Source organism: Convolutriloba macropyga, chromosome 8, assembly GCF_964194025.1.
Source record: "Convolutriloba macropyga chromosome 8, txConMacr16.3, whole genome shotgun sequence".
Classification (NCBI taxonomy): domain Eukaryota; kingdom Metazoa; phylum Xenacoelomorpha; order Acoela; family Convolutidae; genus Convolutriloba; species Convolutriloba macropyga.
The window spans coordinates 18114987-18131616 of NC_134475.1; the positions used below are offsets into that span (position 1 = coordinate 18114987).

At 34.1% G+C, this 16630-nt stretch overlaps 2 protein-coding genes across 2 annotated transcripts in view; one reads left to right on the plus strand and one right to left on the minus strand.

The window, feature by feature from the left end:
* Nucleotides 1-16630, plus strand: part of LOC142344544 (uncharacterized) — a 566363-nt gene that overhangs the window by 128938 nt on the left and 420795 nt on the right. The window lies entirely within an intron of this gene.
* LOC142343978 (uncharacterized) overlaps nt 1-16630 on the minus strand; it is a 63986-nt gene that overhangs the window by 8618 nt on the left and 38738 nt on the right. The window contains exons 7-8 of the mRNA XM_075395398.1: nt 8281-8386; nt 2201-2286 (exon numbers count right to left, since the gene is read on the minus strand). Coding sequence (XP_075251513.1) covers nt 2201-2286; nt 8281-8386 — 192 coding nt within the window. The remainder of the gene's footprint in view (nt 1-2200; nt 2287-8280; nt 8387-16630) is intronic.

The window sequence follows — 16630 nt, forward strand, 5'->3', positions numbered from 1 at the left end:
AAGAGTGGGGCTGAAATTAGAGGATTTCTTAAGGAAAATGCCACTCAAAACTCTTACATCTTTTTGGGCTGCAATGGCCTGCCCAGGAGAGTAAAACGATAAGTCAGAGGTTAAAAGATAAAACAACTCTCAACCCTTACATCCTTTAGGTCTGCCAAGGGGGGTAAGATGATGTAAGAGTGAGGGGCAATGGAGAAAAACACCCAAAATCTTACTTCGTCTTTGTCCTTTTGACAGATCAAAAAGATGTAAGAGTGGGGTATAATTTAAGTTTTTCCCATTCGCTCTTACAATATCGTACCATCTTGACGGACCAAAAAGATATTAAAGAAGGGGGTTAGCTTATCTTTTACTTCATCACTCTTCCCCCTGGCAGGCCATTGCAGCCCAGAAAGATTTAAAAGTCTGAGTTGCATTTTCCTAAAAAATCATCCCTTTGCAGTCCCAGTTTTACATCATTGTACCCTCGTGGCAGCCCCCTCTTACACCAATTACCCCCCCTTCGCAGCCCCACTCTTACACCACTTTATCCTTCTCAACAAGTAAACTCCAGTTCCTACATCATTTTACCCCTGGAAGCGCTAATAATTCATTGTTTTAGCTGCCCATACTCAAAGACTGACAGTCTAGAACCCACAACAACTATTCCCTCAGCTGGCTCTCCTTAGCCTCCAGACCACCAATGCTTAATGAATTCTTGACTTTCCATCTATTCGAGTAATTTTTGTTAGAATTTTCCCACTCTTAACAAAAAATAACTCTCTAACACACACATCATTTTACCTCCTTGTAAGCCCCATTCCAAACCAATTTATATCCTCTGGACAATTTACCCCTCAAAATTGCACCATTTAATCCCCGTTGGCAGGCCAATTCTTAAACCATTTTGCCCACTCTGAACAAATGTCCCCATCAATCTTACGCCATTTTACCCCCCTTGACACCACACTTCTTACATCATTTTACACACCCCTGAACAATTTAACCCCTCATTTTTATACCGTTTTGCTCTACTTGGCAGCCCAATTCTTCCACTATTTTACCACCTTGGAACAAATAACCCCCTCGCTTTTAGATCATTTTAAACCCCTTGGCAGCCCAATTCAAACATCAGTTTACCCTCTCAAAAGCAATTCCTCAAAGGTCCTCCCATTGCTGCCCATTGTAGCTCATTTTCACATAGAAATTTAACCAGGTGTATTTCCTCAACAATTTTTGCATTTAAGCCCACTCTTACCTCGCATTTCTGTCAAGATGGTAGTTCCTCAAAAGTCCTCCAACTCTTACGTCATTTCCCTCCAGACCAAATTACCTCCTCGCTGTTACATCTGTTTACCCCTCATAGACAAATTACACCCACTCTTACAGCAAAATGGGAGGATTTTAGGGAGGACATTTGACCCGGCACATAAACAGTTACTTAATTGGAAAATTTCAAGAACATTTTTGTCAGCACAAATAGAAATAAATCTTTTTTGTCCTAACTTTTGACATTTTGTAGTTGTGTTTACCGACAACTCCTGGTTATACTGATAACTTATTTCCTTTCCGTCTTTGATTGTTCACAAAAATGAAGTACAAAAAATATTCGAATAAACTTATATGGTTCAAAAAAGAAGCTTCATATGCGATATGCGGGGAATATTAGGCAGAGAATCAAATTATCGCGTTTTTACGGACTAATGGTTTGTCATATTGGGGTTATGATTTATAATAGCGAGGAAAAAGTTTTGGTCCAGACCAAAGCCACTTTCTTCAGACAAAAATGGTCAAGTCGTATTTTGACCAGCTCACCCCGGGTTTCAAAAAAAAAAGTTTTCCTGCGTCAGCACATGAGATAATTTCAACATTTATATCTAAATAAGTTCCGGTAGCTTTAACATACCTATACGTTGCCTGAAATCAATTTAATTTACTTTTATTTTACCACCAGATTTCAGGTGATGTAAAATAGCATCAAGCTGCAAAATGTTACACACTACAGTTGAGACGGAAAGTTAAAGTAGTTTTAAAGTAATGTGTAAAGTTAAAGTTTTTACAGTAAAAGTTAGTCTAATGTAAAGTGAGTCAAGACAAGTCAAATTTGCGGTTTCATTTAGGTAAATATACCTTAATTTTGTTTTGTGTGTATTGGTGCGTTTTTTAATGAGTTAAATGTATGTACGATACTTTTTGGTTAAAAAGTGGCATTTGTTCTTACTTGGTGGCGAAATTGAAGTACCGGTTGCCAGTAGTCCAGCAGAATTCTCCTATTTCACAAGTTTGGTAGTAGTTGTCCTTGGGACTCTGTAAATAACACAAAGCTTAGCAAAATTGAAAGCACTAGCAGAAATATAATTTTTCCTTGTTTACTCTTTCCTCCCTCTTTACATTACACTTTACTCAAAATTATACTTTACCCTACTTATAAGTCCTCTGTCCTCATAAGAGGAAAAAATTGTTTGGCAGCAACCAAATGTGTTCAACTTTCAACAAAAAACATTGCCCAGGCTGTAGTGGTCATTTCGAGCTCAGCAAATAAAATTGAGCTGCTTTCAAAATGGAGTCTCTTTCGAATTTTACAAACATTATATATTCGGGGGACTATATGTTTTCTGTGATTGAACCTCTTATTACTGCTCAAAGTATCCAGAAACTGTGAAAAGTTCTGATCAGGTTTTACATGCTCTGGAAAGGAGTCTGCGCAGACTCTTGAGACTTCTGATTGTGCTCTGATGAGACCCTTCCGAACCTGGATGGGACTCTGATCAGAAGTTGCTGGCTCTCTTTTGGGCCCTGAGTGGAGTATTCAAACCGCATAAAAACTGCCAGACTCAGTCGCAGAGTTGTGACACGTGCGCGGACTAAGTTAGTCTAATCAGGCCGCGGTCTTCCATCTAGTCAGCTAATCAACATTATACATGGACCAGGAACATATCCGATTTCAGGTCTTTCCAATTACAGGGTCTTTCGCGGGTGACAAAAGCAACTGTGACAATAGCGACACTACTCTGTGGCAAGAAACAAATTATTATATTTGGCCGAGATAATACTTTGTGGGTAAAAACTTAAGAAATTTCTTGTATGCTAATAATCTCTCACCGTTACAAGGGCTTTTTTAGCCCCCTTAGGAAAAAAACTTGCCGAAATCTTTGCAGCTCAGAGGCAGAGAAACCTAATTGAACGGAACAAAATAGTTTGAATATTTGCGAACAATTGAACAGTATTTTGAAAATCAACAACAACCGGATCAATTTTGTTTAAATTTGCACCATTGGAAGGTTTTTAGAAACCAGAAGAATGCTGCAAAGTACGTTTTGTTTGTGGGAACACAAGTAGTGAAAAAGTGAGTGTTCATTTCGTTTCCGAATTTTATCTTGATTTTGAAAGTTTCGTGTCATTTTGCAATGATTCTTTCAACAAAAGCGAAAAAATTTAGAGAAAATTTGATTGAAACGTTTTTGTGTACACTTGATGATTATCGTTGTCAAATGTCAAAGATTGTGAAACAATTTTAAAGCAAGCTGACTTTTAAACAAAAATCAATGTTCTCGGCACAAATTTTGGCAAAGAATTCGAAACTGTTCGTTTGATCTACCTATAACGATTATCACAACAAGACAAATGGCGGATGGAATTTCCGAAGTCCGATATAAGCATAGATTTATTCTGAAAGTCACTGTAAAGTTGCTGGGATAAAACATGAAAACAACCTTTTTCAGTATTTTTGACTGCTTATATTCCCGAATTTGAATAAACAAGTCTTGTTCTTGATAAAGGCTTGTTTTTGACACAAGCTTTTTTTTACAGCTGTGGCGTCCAATCATTGTAGGGCAAATAATGGATAGGTTTAGTATCCAATAAATCATGTTGAAATTGAAATTCGGTTCTGAGCTTAGCAGTGCTCAAACCGATTTGAGTTCGTGTTTAGGAAATTATAATACCTCCCGTGTTTTGACTCCCCTCTGCTTTTTTAAATCAAAATAAAAAAATAAATTCGACCCCTATAATTAGCAGCACAGTGTGATTTAAGCTACAAATTAAAATTTTAGACTTTTTGCGCGTTGACAATCGTTGCTTTTAGTAGTTATCTTCTCTGCTTAAAGTTGCAATATTTAGGGTTCTAGCGGGTGGCTCATTTTGATCCCAACAGTTTAAGGAGACATTGTATAGTTTTCTCAGAGCAGCAGAAACATACAGTTTTTGATTGTTAAATTTAAGTAATTAAAAATTATAGAAGAGATTCATGTTTTGAATTCTTGTGTTCAAAAAGGAATTCTAGAACTTTGTTTGTCATAGAATGCTGAAATTCTTTGAAAATGTTTTCAGACTTCTTATCTATGGCAAGTCAATTGGAACTAGCGATACTGTTGTGATTTCCAGTTAAATTCATATGAAAATAGTTTCTTTTGTTACCAATATTTAAACATTGATGTGCAATTGATTTGCCTGATATAGGACAAAACAAATGGCTGACCCTGAATCATACAGAGCCATTCATATAGTTTGTGTTTACGACTTAATTACCACTTTGACTTGTCATTTGCTGGACGAGGAGAGAGAATTTTCTCGGGGTACAGTTCGGAACTCGAGACAATTGTCGCGATTTAATTGTCGGACAAAGTAACATTTTTAAATTTGGAATTACAATTCAGCTCCCCTACCAAATAAAGTAATTAAGGCATGTTGAATTGATCAGAAGAAAATGTGACAACCAGGTTTAAGCTTGGTTGTCACTTTTTCCTAGATCAATTCAACAAAACATTTAAATTTACATAATAGGCCTTAAAGTGTGGCATACGGAGACAAAGGATCGATTATACTAATTGGTACACTCTAAAAATGGTCTAGATAAGCTTAATTGCAGCGTTTGCAGGGAAGCAAAAATGCAGGTAGCAATATCTGCAAAATTACCTGCAAAAAACTATACGTGCAATTTACCTAGAATACATGACCTGGAAATTACCCGCAAACTCAAAAAATGAAAGTAAAATATTAAATTTGTATTTTGACGATGATAAACATTCGAAAACTCTTAAAGTGAAGGTGATGTTTCGCAATCGAGGATAAAAATGCTACAAAGTAAGTCCAAAAAAGGGACAAATAAAAAACTTAAGCAGCAATTATAATAGCTTATCAGCTAGAACCCCTGCATATGCCAACTAGTTTTAAATTGAACCCCTTAATTTTATTTTTGTGTTTGCATGGCTGAAACTGCTTCATCACATAAAAATGGTGGTAGAGTGATTTGGGAAATTATGACCGCAGAACAGATTCTTGCTCGGTAATTTTACTTGCAGTTGAAAAAAATATAAATTTGCGATTATAGCTTGGCAATATGCGCTCGCACATAATACTCTGACCCCGCTCATCTACGTTGTTATTTCATTGTCTACCAAATGACGCAGAGATAGATAATTTTCAAAAAAATCACTTATGGTTTAACAAACAACTAAGTGACAAAAAAGATGAGTTAAACGGCCGATGAGATTTGCCCTTAAGAGTACTAGAAAAATTAAAAATAAAAAACAAATCATAGCAAACAAACATTATATATGAACAAAAATCGACGTGTAAATTTAAAAAAACAATTAAAAAAAAATGAGAATGGAATTAAATAAAATTTGAATCCAACAAATTGAAATGAATATCATTAGACAAGATATGAGATCTGTTAACAAGAAGACTTGGTAACAGGACAACAAATAAGAGCAAAATGGGCAATAAACTTCAAATAAAAATCTCTATTTTTGAAAACAGAGACTCGTTAAGAAAGTTAATTTTTATTTCATAGGAAGCAGTTACTGTCATTATTAATAAAATATCAGACAACTACAAAAACAACGGCAAAAATCAATTAAACTTATAAGGAAACCGTTGTTGTAACCGTGAGAACCATGGGTCATTCATCGAAAGAATTTGATTGCGCCAATTGCGCTTTTTTTCAACGTCAATCGGGCTAATAAAATTGTTTCTTAATGGGTGGACACCAAAAAATTACTCCTTTCTTATAGAAATGCTAAGTAACAGAGACAAAAATCCAATAGTTGAAAACAAATCCATTTAGAAAATTGGAGGACGAGAAGAAGGATGCGTTTCTGATTCACTAAGAAGACGATGCGACCTGTCAATACAGAGACCAAACAACTACAAAAAGGACAAAAATAATGCAAATTTGACAATTTCGAAAAATCAACTGATTTAAAAAAATATTTCACAAGTTCATTCAAATCATTGTAGGATGACAAAAGAACTATAAATGTAGTCAGAAATCAAAATTTCACAAAAATTTTTTGAAACAACATTGTTGCAGTCATTAAACCTATGAAACAACTAAAACAAATAAAAAAGTTATATTGACAAAAAAGTGTTTGAATATTTTTTTGCTATGGTCCTTTTATTTGAGTGTAATTTTTCTTTTTTTGATTTTAAATGGTTCTGCTTTGTAAGTAAAGGTTTTTGTAACGAACCGCAAATTATGAACAGTATCTAAAACTCACAAAATGTTTTTTGGAAATTAACTTGAACGAACTCGGCCAGAAAGCAAAATCAACAACAGAATTACTGCTTGAAGACACGGGAAATTGATGAGCCCTGTCAACAATGAGGCTAAGTTACTAGCTGACAACAATGAGGACAAAGATTGGGAAGTTCAGATATATTTTCTTGTAAAAAAATTTCATTGAAAGTCTTTGAAACCGTTAGCTATAGACTGAAATCAGTGAAAAAGTTTTAACTAAGCATTCATAGAAGCAAATTTTTTTTTTGTTTCTCATGAAAAACATTAAGACAAAAGGAACGACAATTAGAGACAAAAAAAACTTTAAGTTTGCGAGAAAACGGTTTCGCAGCCGTTGAAACTATAAGCAATTCACTGAAAACATTAAAAAGGCTATTTTGCGCCTTTTTTAGGCCAAATGGAGTTTTTTAATGTGATAATTTGAAAAGAGATCAAAGAACAATCTCATATATAGGTGATTATGCAAAAAATCACAAAAATTTTACGAAAATTCAAAATAAAGAAGCCAAGAAACTTTTGATTAATTAAAAAACCACTGTAAACTAAATTTTTACTTCACTAGGATTAAATTTTGCATGTATGAATTGAAACTAAGTTTAATGTAGACAGAAATAAGATAAAGAACTGGCCAATTGAAAACTTAATTGATATTTTAAAAAATTTTAAATTCAAAGAATTAATAGGAATTAGATGACAACTTAAATATTTGTAGAGGTTCATTTATAGCTCTTAAAACAATTAGTTTGATCTAAGATTATTAAGGCAAAGTCATGAAGCTGCAAAACGAATGACAAATGAAAGCAAGACAAAAGAAAACATTTAACGTTTCAGAAAACACATGGTCAAAGCCATAAAAATTATTAGCTTATGGGTTATTCTCTGAAGATAATTTATATTTTCATATGGCCTTATTTTGTTGTGAATGGGACCTGTCATTATTTGGGCTTGGATTTGAAATAATTCTTGTCAATAATCAACAATCATATTTAAAAAAACATAAATGCAAAAAGTTTTTGAAAATACCGCGCTCCATAAAATCAGAATGATTATTGATTGTATGAATCCAAGTTAGATCGAAACCTAATCCTTGTTTGCTGCGCATCCAACAAAAACAGTTTAGTTTTTCAAATGTTGGAAAATTGGATCAAATAGCAAGTGAAAAATTTCAGTAAAACTAAAAAAGTGATGTGTTTTGTTTAAATTTTGAGTTTTTCGAAAACCTGCAAAATTTTAATTCCGGAAGACTTCTATAGGAAGTGACAGTTTAATTATTTTTTTTGAGGATCTTTCAAAGATTGTGACAGCACATTTCTGGTCTCTACGTCCGGCATATTTTAGCAAAGATTTATTTGGAGCTGTTTTTGATCAAAAAAGATTGAAATTCGGAGAAATTAGGTACAATTTTAACCATTTGACTAGGATAAAACCAATCGGCAAGCCGCCCTTATCCCTATCAAAAAACAAAAAACATTGTTAAAAATTTTTAACAATTTTCAGCAAAATTGACGAAAATTAGGTCAAGAAATGAGGAAAATGTGAATAAAAACAACGAAATTCCGTCTACTATTCACAAAATATTGAACCTCGACAACTTCCTGTAAAAACAGTAATAAAAAAGACGGGCTTTCTAATGATACCAGTCTCAATTCTCTACGGTGAATACATCGATCGGCCAAAAATTGACTGAACAAAAAACCCGTTTGAGTATATAGTTCCTCCCCCCGAAGTGGGTCGGAACAATAATAGGAGGTCCATAAATGAAGATATCAAAAAGGTAGTACCTGTCTGAAGATGCATGACGAGGTGGCATTGCATGTGAAGCAATTTAGTTGCTGAAGTGCAGATACACAAGTTCCATCGTCTTGCTGAACATAGCCCCCCTGGCACCTAATTAAAAAAAAAACGTTTTTATGTTGTTTCGCACCCCAGTTTTTTTAATGCCCCCACTTTATAATTATGCATTGGTATACAGCACTTTAGTATGTAAAAAAGATCGTGTGCTTGGGAGATGTAAAAGTTATATGCCCCATAAGCTTGGGAGACAGCATAGGTCCACAATTTTGGCATGGTTACATAGTTCGTATGAGGGCGTAAATGTTTTGCGCCCAACAGGGTGGGGGATTGGAAACAAAATAGATCTACTAATGGTCGCTAATGGTATTAGGGAAAATTAGGGAATTTCATTGAGACAGTTTCTTTTCAACCAAAGTTCAGTTTCATATGCTAAATGAAACAAGAAAATTTATGCGAGGAACAAAAGATACATTTTCGAGAATTGTATTTACTACAGCTAAATGGTACATTATTTTTTAGCAACTCCCAAAAAACGCGCCATATCATTACATAGTGTTATGACGCATGCTCTGGGGGTTTGCAAATTGTATCTCGGGCGGAGGCTTTACAATTACAGACCGGAAATAACGGTCCAGATCGACGTAAAATTTTTTTTCTTCTAAAAACATAAACCAAATTAAGCTACAACCCAAGGGTGCAGAAAATAAAAATTTCGATTCAGGGTTCACTCGTTCAGAGACTTCTTATACAATGTAACCACATTTAAGGTAAAAGCTGCGATTAGATTCTTTCCTTTGCCTTTTTGGACTTAAAGCAGCGGTAAATAAAAGCTGTTACGCACTGATTTTTAATAGTGTTCCTCGCGGTGTTATTGAGGTTTATATGAGGAGTAATTAACTTGAATAATTGTCATTTTACAAGGACTTATTTTGATGTTTCACAGTACAATTTTTAGCAGATATATTTTGAATAAAATTAGCTAGTAATAGCCTTTTATTGAGCGGTTCGGATGCGTGATATATCCACTAGTTTGCCTTGCATTTTAGTGTTAAGTTAGTCCCTATTTCTTCTATAACTAAGTTTATCAAACTTGGAGGTTTTCAAGAGAATTTCCAGTTCAATCTTTAATTAATTTTAGCAAGAATTGTTTAATAATTTTAACAAGAAGTTTCTCAAGTTTTATCAAGTTTTTATAAGATGATAGGCAACTGATTGTCAGGCTGGTTCTCCGGTGTTCTCCTGATCGTAAGTTCCGCAGGTTTGTGCCTCGAGTTGTATTGGTCCTTCGCAAATATTTACTGATTTTCAAGTTGGGCAATTTCCGGCTTTTGTACGTCTCTTGATGTTTGTTAAGTACATATACAAGTTCCGTATTAGCACATACCTTATCAGAATAATTACTTCACCAAGTACTTAATCTCTCACAAAGTTATTTACTGATTATGTGAATTTATCATCAAGAAACTCAAAAAAGTAAATATTGAGGCTTTTAGGCACTTGATATGTTTGCTATTAAACTGTCACTCTGCGGTTGTTTTTCGTAAACATAAACAAATTAGAGGTTACAGGCCTAGATGGAAATACTGGCTATATATGGCCTTGAAACTAACTGAATATTAATTAATTTAAAGCACTTAATTATGGATATTTTAAGGAATATCATCACGTAACTATGAGGGACGAAATAGGGGCGTGACACTACCGGAATTTATGAAAATTTTCAATGAAAATTGTGAGAAGGAACTGGGTTTTTACAATTTTTCTATAAAACATATAATCTGCACGAGTATAATAATATAAACATATTTTTGTTGGAGCCATCCAATTTATGTTTTCTTAGAAAAGTGTTTAGGAACGAAAGCATTTAAGTTAAAGACAATTAATGAAGTTAAGAGAAATAAAGTTTAAGTTAAGACAAATGGAGATAAAGATTAACGTGAGGAAAGTCAAGACAAGATTAAGAGCTTTGAAGGAACATTAAAGATGTGAAAGTGCGCTAATTTCAGAGTAAAGAGTGGGAACATAAGTTAAAGTTAAGGTTAAGAGAATAACGGGAATTAGCACTGGAAATAATCATGGTTATTTCTTTGAATAATGGCTCTAAACTTTTAGAAGCAGGATAATAAGGATACTGGTTGAATGAATGGTTTAAAGCACTAGTTTATGTTGTGGATTGGAGTACTAGTTTGAACTTATAAAGCACTGATTAAACTGTCACTCTGCGGTTGTTTCTCGTAAACATAAACAAATTAGAGGTTACAAGCCTAGATGGAAATACTGGCTATATATGGCCTTGAAACTAACTGAATATTAAATAATATAAAGCACTTAATTATGGATATTTTAAAGAATATCATCACGTAACTATGAGGGACGAAATAGGGGCGTGACACTACCGGACTTTATGAAAATTTTCAATGAAAATTGTGAGAAGGAACTGGGTTTTTACAATTTTTCTATAAAACATATAATCTGCACGAGTATAATAATATAAACATATTTTTGTTGGAGCCATCCAATTTATGTTTTCTTAGAAAAGTGTTTAGGAACGAAAGCATTTAAGTTAAAGACAATTAATGAAGTTAAGAGAAATAAAGTTTAAGTTAAGACAAATGGAGATAAAGATTAACGTGAGGAAAGTCAAGACAAGATTAAGAGCTTTGAAGGAACATTAAAGATGTGAAAGTGCGCTAATTTCAGAGTAAAGAGTGGGAACATAAGTTAAAGTTAAGGTTAAGAGAATAACGGGAATTAGCACTGGAAATAATCATGGTTATTTCTTTGAATAATGGCTCTAAACTTTTAGAAGCAGGATAATAAGGATACTGGTTGAATGAATGGTTTAAAGCACTAGTTTATGTTGTGGATTGGAGTACTAGTTTGAACTTATAAAGCACTGATTAAACTGTCACTCTGCGGTTGTTTTTCGTAAACATAAACAAATTAGAGGTTACAGGCCTAGATGGAAATACTGGCTATATATGGCCTTGAAACTAACTGAATATTAATTAATATAAAGCACTTAATTATGGATATTTTAAGGAATATCATCACGTAACTATGAGGGACGAAATAGGGGCGTGACACTACCGGAATTTATGAAAATTTTCAATGAAAATTGTGAGAAGGAACTGGGTTTTTACAATTTTTCTATAAAACATATAATCTGCACGAGTATAATAATATAAACATATTTTTGTTGGAGCCATCCAATTTATGTTTTCTTAGAAAAGTGTTTAGGAACGAAAGCATTTAAGTTAAAGACAATTAATGAAGTTAAGAGAAATAAAGTTTAAGTTAAGACAAATGGAGATAAAGATTAACGTGAGGAAAGTCAAGACAAGATTAAGAGCTTTGAAGGAACATTAAAGATGTGAAAGTGCGCTAATTTCAGAGTAAAGAGTGGGAACATAAGTTAAAGTTAAGGTTAAGAGGATAACGGGAATTAGCACTGGAAATAATCATGGTTATTTCTTTGAATAATGGCTCTAAACTTTTAGAAGCAGGATAATAAGGATACTGGTTGAATGAATGGTTTAAAGCACTAGTTTATGTTGTGGATTGGAGTACTAGTTTGAACTTATAAAGCACTGATTAAACTGTCACTCTGCGGATGTTTTTCGTAAACATAAACAAATTAGAGGTTACAGGCCTAGATGGAAATACTGGCTATATATGGCCTTGAAACTAACTGAATATTAATTAATATAAAGCACTTAATTATGGATATTTTAAGGAATATCATCACGTAACTATGAGGGACGAAATAGGGGCGTGACACTACCGGACTTTATGAAAATTTTCAATGAAAATTGTGAGAAGGAACTGGGTTTTTACAATTTTTCTATAAAACATATAATCTGCACGAGTATAATAATATAAACATATTTTTGTTGGAGCCATCCAATTTATGTTTTCTTAGAAAAGTGTTTAGGAACGAAAGCATTTAAGTTAAAGACAATTAATGAAGTTAAGAGAAATAAAGTTTAAGTTAAGACAAATGGAGATAAAGATTAACGTGAGGAAAGTCAAGACAAGATTAAGAGCTTTGAAGGAACATTAAAGATGTGAAAGTGCGCTAATTTCAGAGTAAAGAGTGGGAACATAAGTTAAAGTTAAGGTTAAGAGAATAACGGGAATTAGCACTGTAAATAATCATGGTTATTTCTTTGAATAATGGCTCTAAACTTTTAGAAGCAGGATAATAAGGATACTGGTTGAATGAATGGTTTAAAGCACTAGTTTATGTTGTGGATTGGAGTACTAGTTTGAACTTATAAAGCACTGATTAAACTGTCACTCTGCGGTTGTTTCTCGTAAACATAAACAAATTAGAGGTTACAGGCCTAGATGGAAATACTGGCTATATATGGCCTTGAAACTAACTGAATATTAATTAATATAAAGCACTTAATTATGGATATTTTAAGGAATATCATCACGTAACTATGAGGGACGAAATAGGGGCGTGACACTACCGGACTTTATGAAAATTTTCAATGAAAATTGTGAGAAGGAACTGGGTTTTTACAATTTTTCTATAAAACATATAATCTGCACGAGTATAATAATATAAACATATTTTTGTTGGAGCCATCCAATTTATGTTTTCTTAGAAAAGTGTTTAGGAACGAAAGCATTTAAGTTAAAGACAATTAATGAAGTTAAGAGAAATAAAGTTTAAGTTAAGACAAATGGAGATAAAGATTAACGTGAGGAAAGTCAAGACAAGATTAAGAGCTTTGAAGGAACATTAAAGATGTGAAAGTGCGCTAATTTCAGAGTAAAGAGTGGGAACATAAGTTAAAGTTAAGGTTAAGAGAATAACGGGAATAAGCACTGGAAATAATCATGGTTATTTCTTTGAATAATGGCTCTAAACTTTTAGAAGCAGGATAATAAGGATACTGGTTGAATGAATGGTTTAAAGCACTAGTTTATGTTGTGGATTGGAGTACTTGTTTGAACTTATAAAGCACTGATTAAACTGTCACTCTGCGGTTGTTTTTCTTAAACATAAACAAATTAGAGCTTACAGGCCTAGATGGAAATACTGGCTATATATGGCCTTGAAACTAACTGAATATTAATTAATATAAAGCACTTAATTATGGATATTTTAAGGAATATCATCACGTAACTATGAGGGACGAAATAGGGGCGTGACACTACCGGACTTTATGAAAATTTTCAATGAAAATTTTGAGAAGGAACTGGGTTTTTACAATTTTTCTATAAAACATATAATCTGCACGAGTATAATAATATAAACATATTTTTGTTGGAGCCATCCAATTTATGTTTTCTTAGAAAAGTGTTTAGGAACGAAAGCATTTAAGTTAAAGACAATTAATGAAGTTATGAGAAATAAAGTTTAAGTTAAGACAAATGGAGATAAAGATTAACGTGAGGAAAGTTAAGACAAGATTAAGAGCTTTGAAGGGAAATTAAAGATGTGAAAGTGCGCTAATTTCAGAGTAAAGAGTGGGAACATAAGTTAAAGTTAAGGTTAAGAGAATAACGGGAATTAGCACTGGAAATAATCATGGTTATTTCTTTGAATAATGGCTCTAAACTTTTAGAAGCAGGATAATAAGGATACTGGTTGAATGAACTGTCACTCTGCGGTTGTTTTTCGTAAACATAAACAAATTAGAGGTTACAGGCCTAGATGGAAATACTGGCTATATATGGCCTTGAAACTAACTGAATATTAATTAATATAAAGCACTTAATTATGGATATTTTAAGGAATATCATCACGTAACTATGAGGGACGAAATAGGGGCGTGACACTACCGGACTTTATGAAAATTTTCAATGAAAATTTTGAGAAGGAACTGGGTTTTTACAATCTTTCTATAAAACATATAATCTGCACGAGTATAATAATATAAACATATTTTTGTTGGAGCCATCCAATTTATGTTTTCTTAGAAAAGTGTTTAGGAACGAAAGCATTTAAGTTAAAGACAATAAATGAAGTTAAGAGAAATAAAGTTTAAGTTAAGACAAATGGAGATAAAGATTAACGTGAGGAAAGTTAAGACAAGATTAAGAGCTTTGAAGGAACATTAAAGATGTGAAAGTGCGCTAATTTCAGAGTAAAGAGTGGGAACATAAGTTAAAGTTAAGGTTAAGAGAAAAACGGGAATAAGCACTGGAAATAATCATGGTTATTTCTTTGAATAATGGCTCTAAACTTTTAGAAGCAGGATAATAAGGATACTGGTTGAATGAATGGTTTAAAGCACTAGTTTATGTTGTGGATTGGAGTACTAGTTTGAACTTATAAAGCACTGATTTATAGAACTTAATGAATGAAGGGATATTTTAACTGTTAAAAAATAATACTTGTCGAACTATATAAGACTTTCAAGAGCTTAAAGCATACTTTCCTCTCGGAGTTGAGCTTGGTTGTCCAGTTCATCGTCTGTGTTGAATCTGTCAAGAGTGTTCAATGATATTGCTGAATTTGCTGGCAATGAGTGTCGTCTTTGTTTCTTTAGGGTTCCAAATTCTTCTGGTGATATGACTGTCGGTGGTTGCTTGAGTTGTTGGGCAAGAGTTGTGATAACATCTGCTTTCAGATGTTTAGGTACGGAAACTACTGGGTTTAGCGGTACATTGGTTCCGTTAAGCTTCATGAAATTTGGTACCATTCGTCGTACAAAAGCTACTTTATGGTATAAGAACATGAAGAGAATATGTAGGGCTAGATTTCCGATAAAGACAATGATTGTTAGCGAGAGAGAAAGTTTGATTGGAACGTAGGATTCAAGTTTGTCAATTAGTGCTGGCTTAAATCACTTCATTTCAGTAGTGATTGGTTTTGCTATGGCATCTAGTGATTCTGTTGATAACTTTCGATTCGAGTAAAAAAATTCTGTTTTAACTTTCTTTAATAAATCGAGGTTTGCTTCAGTGCTTGATTCATACTTCGGAAGTTCGTTTATGTTCGGAACTGAGTCAATTAAATGTGCAAGTGGATCTGGTAATTTTACATTAATTCTCGTTGCTGGAGGGTACTGACAGCTTTGTAAATCAGCTCGGATTTTATTGTGGTCACTGAACATTGTATGTCCACATTTTAATGTGATTAAACAGATGTTCCAACCTTTATGAGGAACATTGATGTGTCGGCCATTTTCATCCGTACCAATCTCACTAAGGGTATGATCACTTGAAGCTGATGTTAGGAGCCAAATTCCGTATGCAAGGTTCTGTGCTCGTTCAGGGTTGGGTAACACAACCTTCTCTGTATCACATACTTTCAATGCTGAGATTGTGTGGTGATACTTGAGGGTTGCTAGAGACGAGGAGAATCCAAGGTGGGTTTCCATTGTCTCATGATAGATTCGGTATCGTGGCGATCCAAGACAGTTGTCATACTGAGCTTTCGTCAGTACTGTAGTTTCCATCTGTCCTTCTGAGATTGCTATGTATTCTCCCTCTATTACATATCTTAAGGCGTCTACGGAGTCCTTCTGAGGCATAGGGATTACTATATCACGATAAACTTCGAACACTGTCTGGCTAGAGGCTGGGGGAATGGCTAGTGTCAGTAAAAGTCCGTCTTCAACTGTCGAAATCTCTTGTACTAATTTCGCATCGTAGTACGAAAGTATGTCAGTCATGGGTATTGCCAAAGTTAGACGATCTGGGGCGTTCTTTTGGCTATCATGGACTGCATCAAGGATCTTTATCAACGATTTACGAGGTACTAAAGAGATTGGAAGACGTTTGTCAAGTAACCTAGGAATGGCATTTATAACATTAATTCGAAAGGAATATAAGGCTGCTCTATAACTTTTGATATCTGCGTAAAGAGTAAGAAGTAATGATGCTGCTGTGTCAAAGTAAAAGTTCAATTGTCGTTGTGATAATTGAATTTCCATACAGGAGGCTAGTGCATTCAGATTATGATCTATAATTGCAAACTGTTCCTCTACTAGTTTCCAGTTTCTGTTCTGGTTTTCTTGCATTTCGTTTTGAACTTTGTAAACCTTTGCAAGTTCATCAGCAACTAGGAAAAATTTCTCATCGGTTTGTGAACTGATTTCAATGACATAGTCGTTGAGGCTATTGAAACTGTTAGCTAATCGATCGATATTTTCAGCGTTTTGAGACGTTCGCTGAAAAGATCCAAAAATTCCTGTGATTCCACCGCATCCTCCGCTGCTCATTGCTATTCCTGGACCGAAAAGTCCATTTCCAGCAACTGCGGCTGCGATTACAAGCGGAGCGGCTCGTTTTTGTCGATTGTGAGGGTCTTCTTCGACTCTGGTAAGGAGTTTTTCAGTCTCGTTGCGTAATTTAAGGACTTCAATTTCGGCT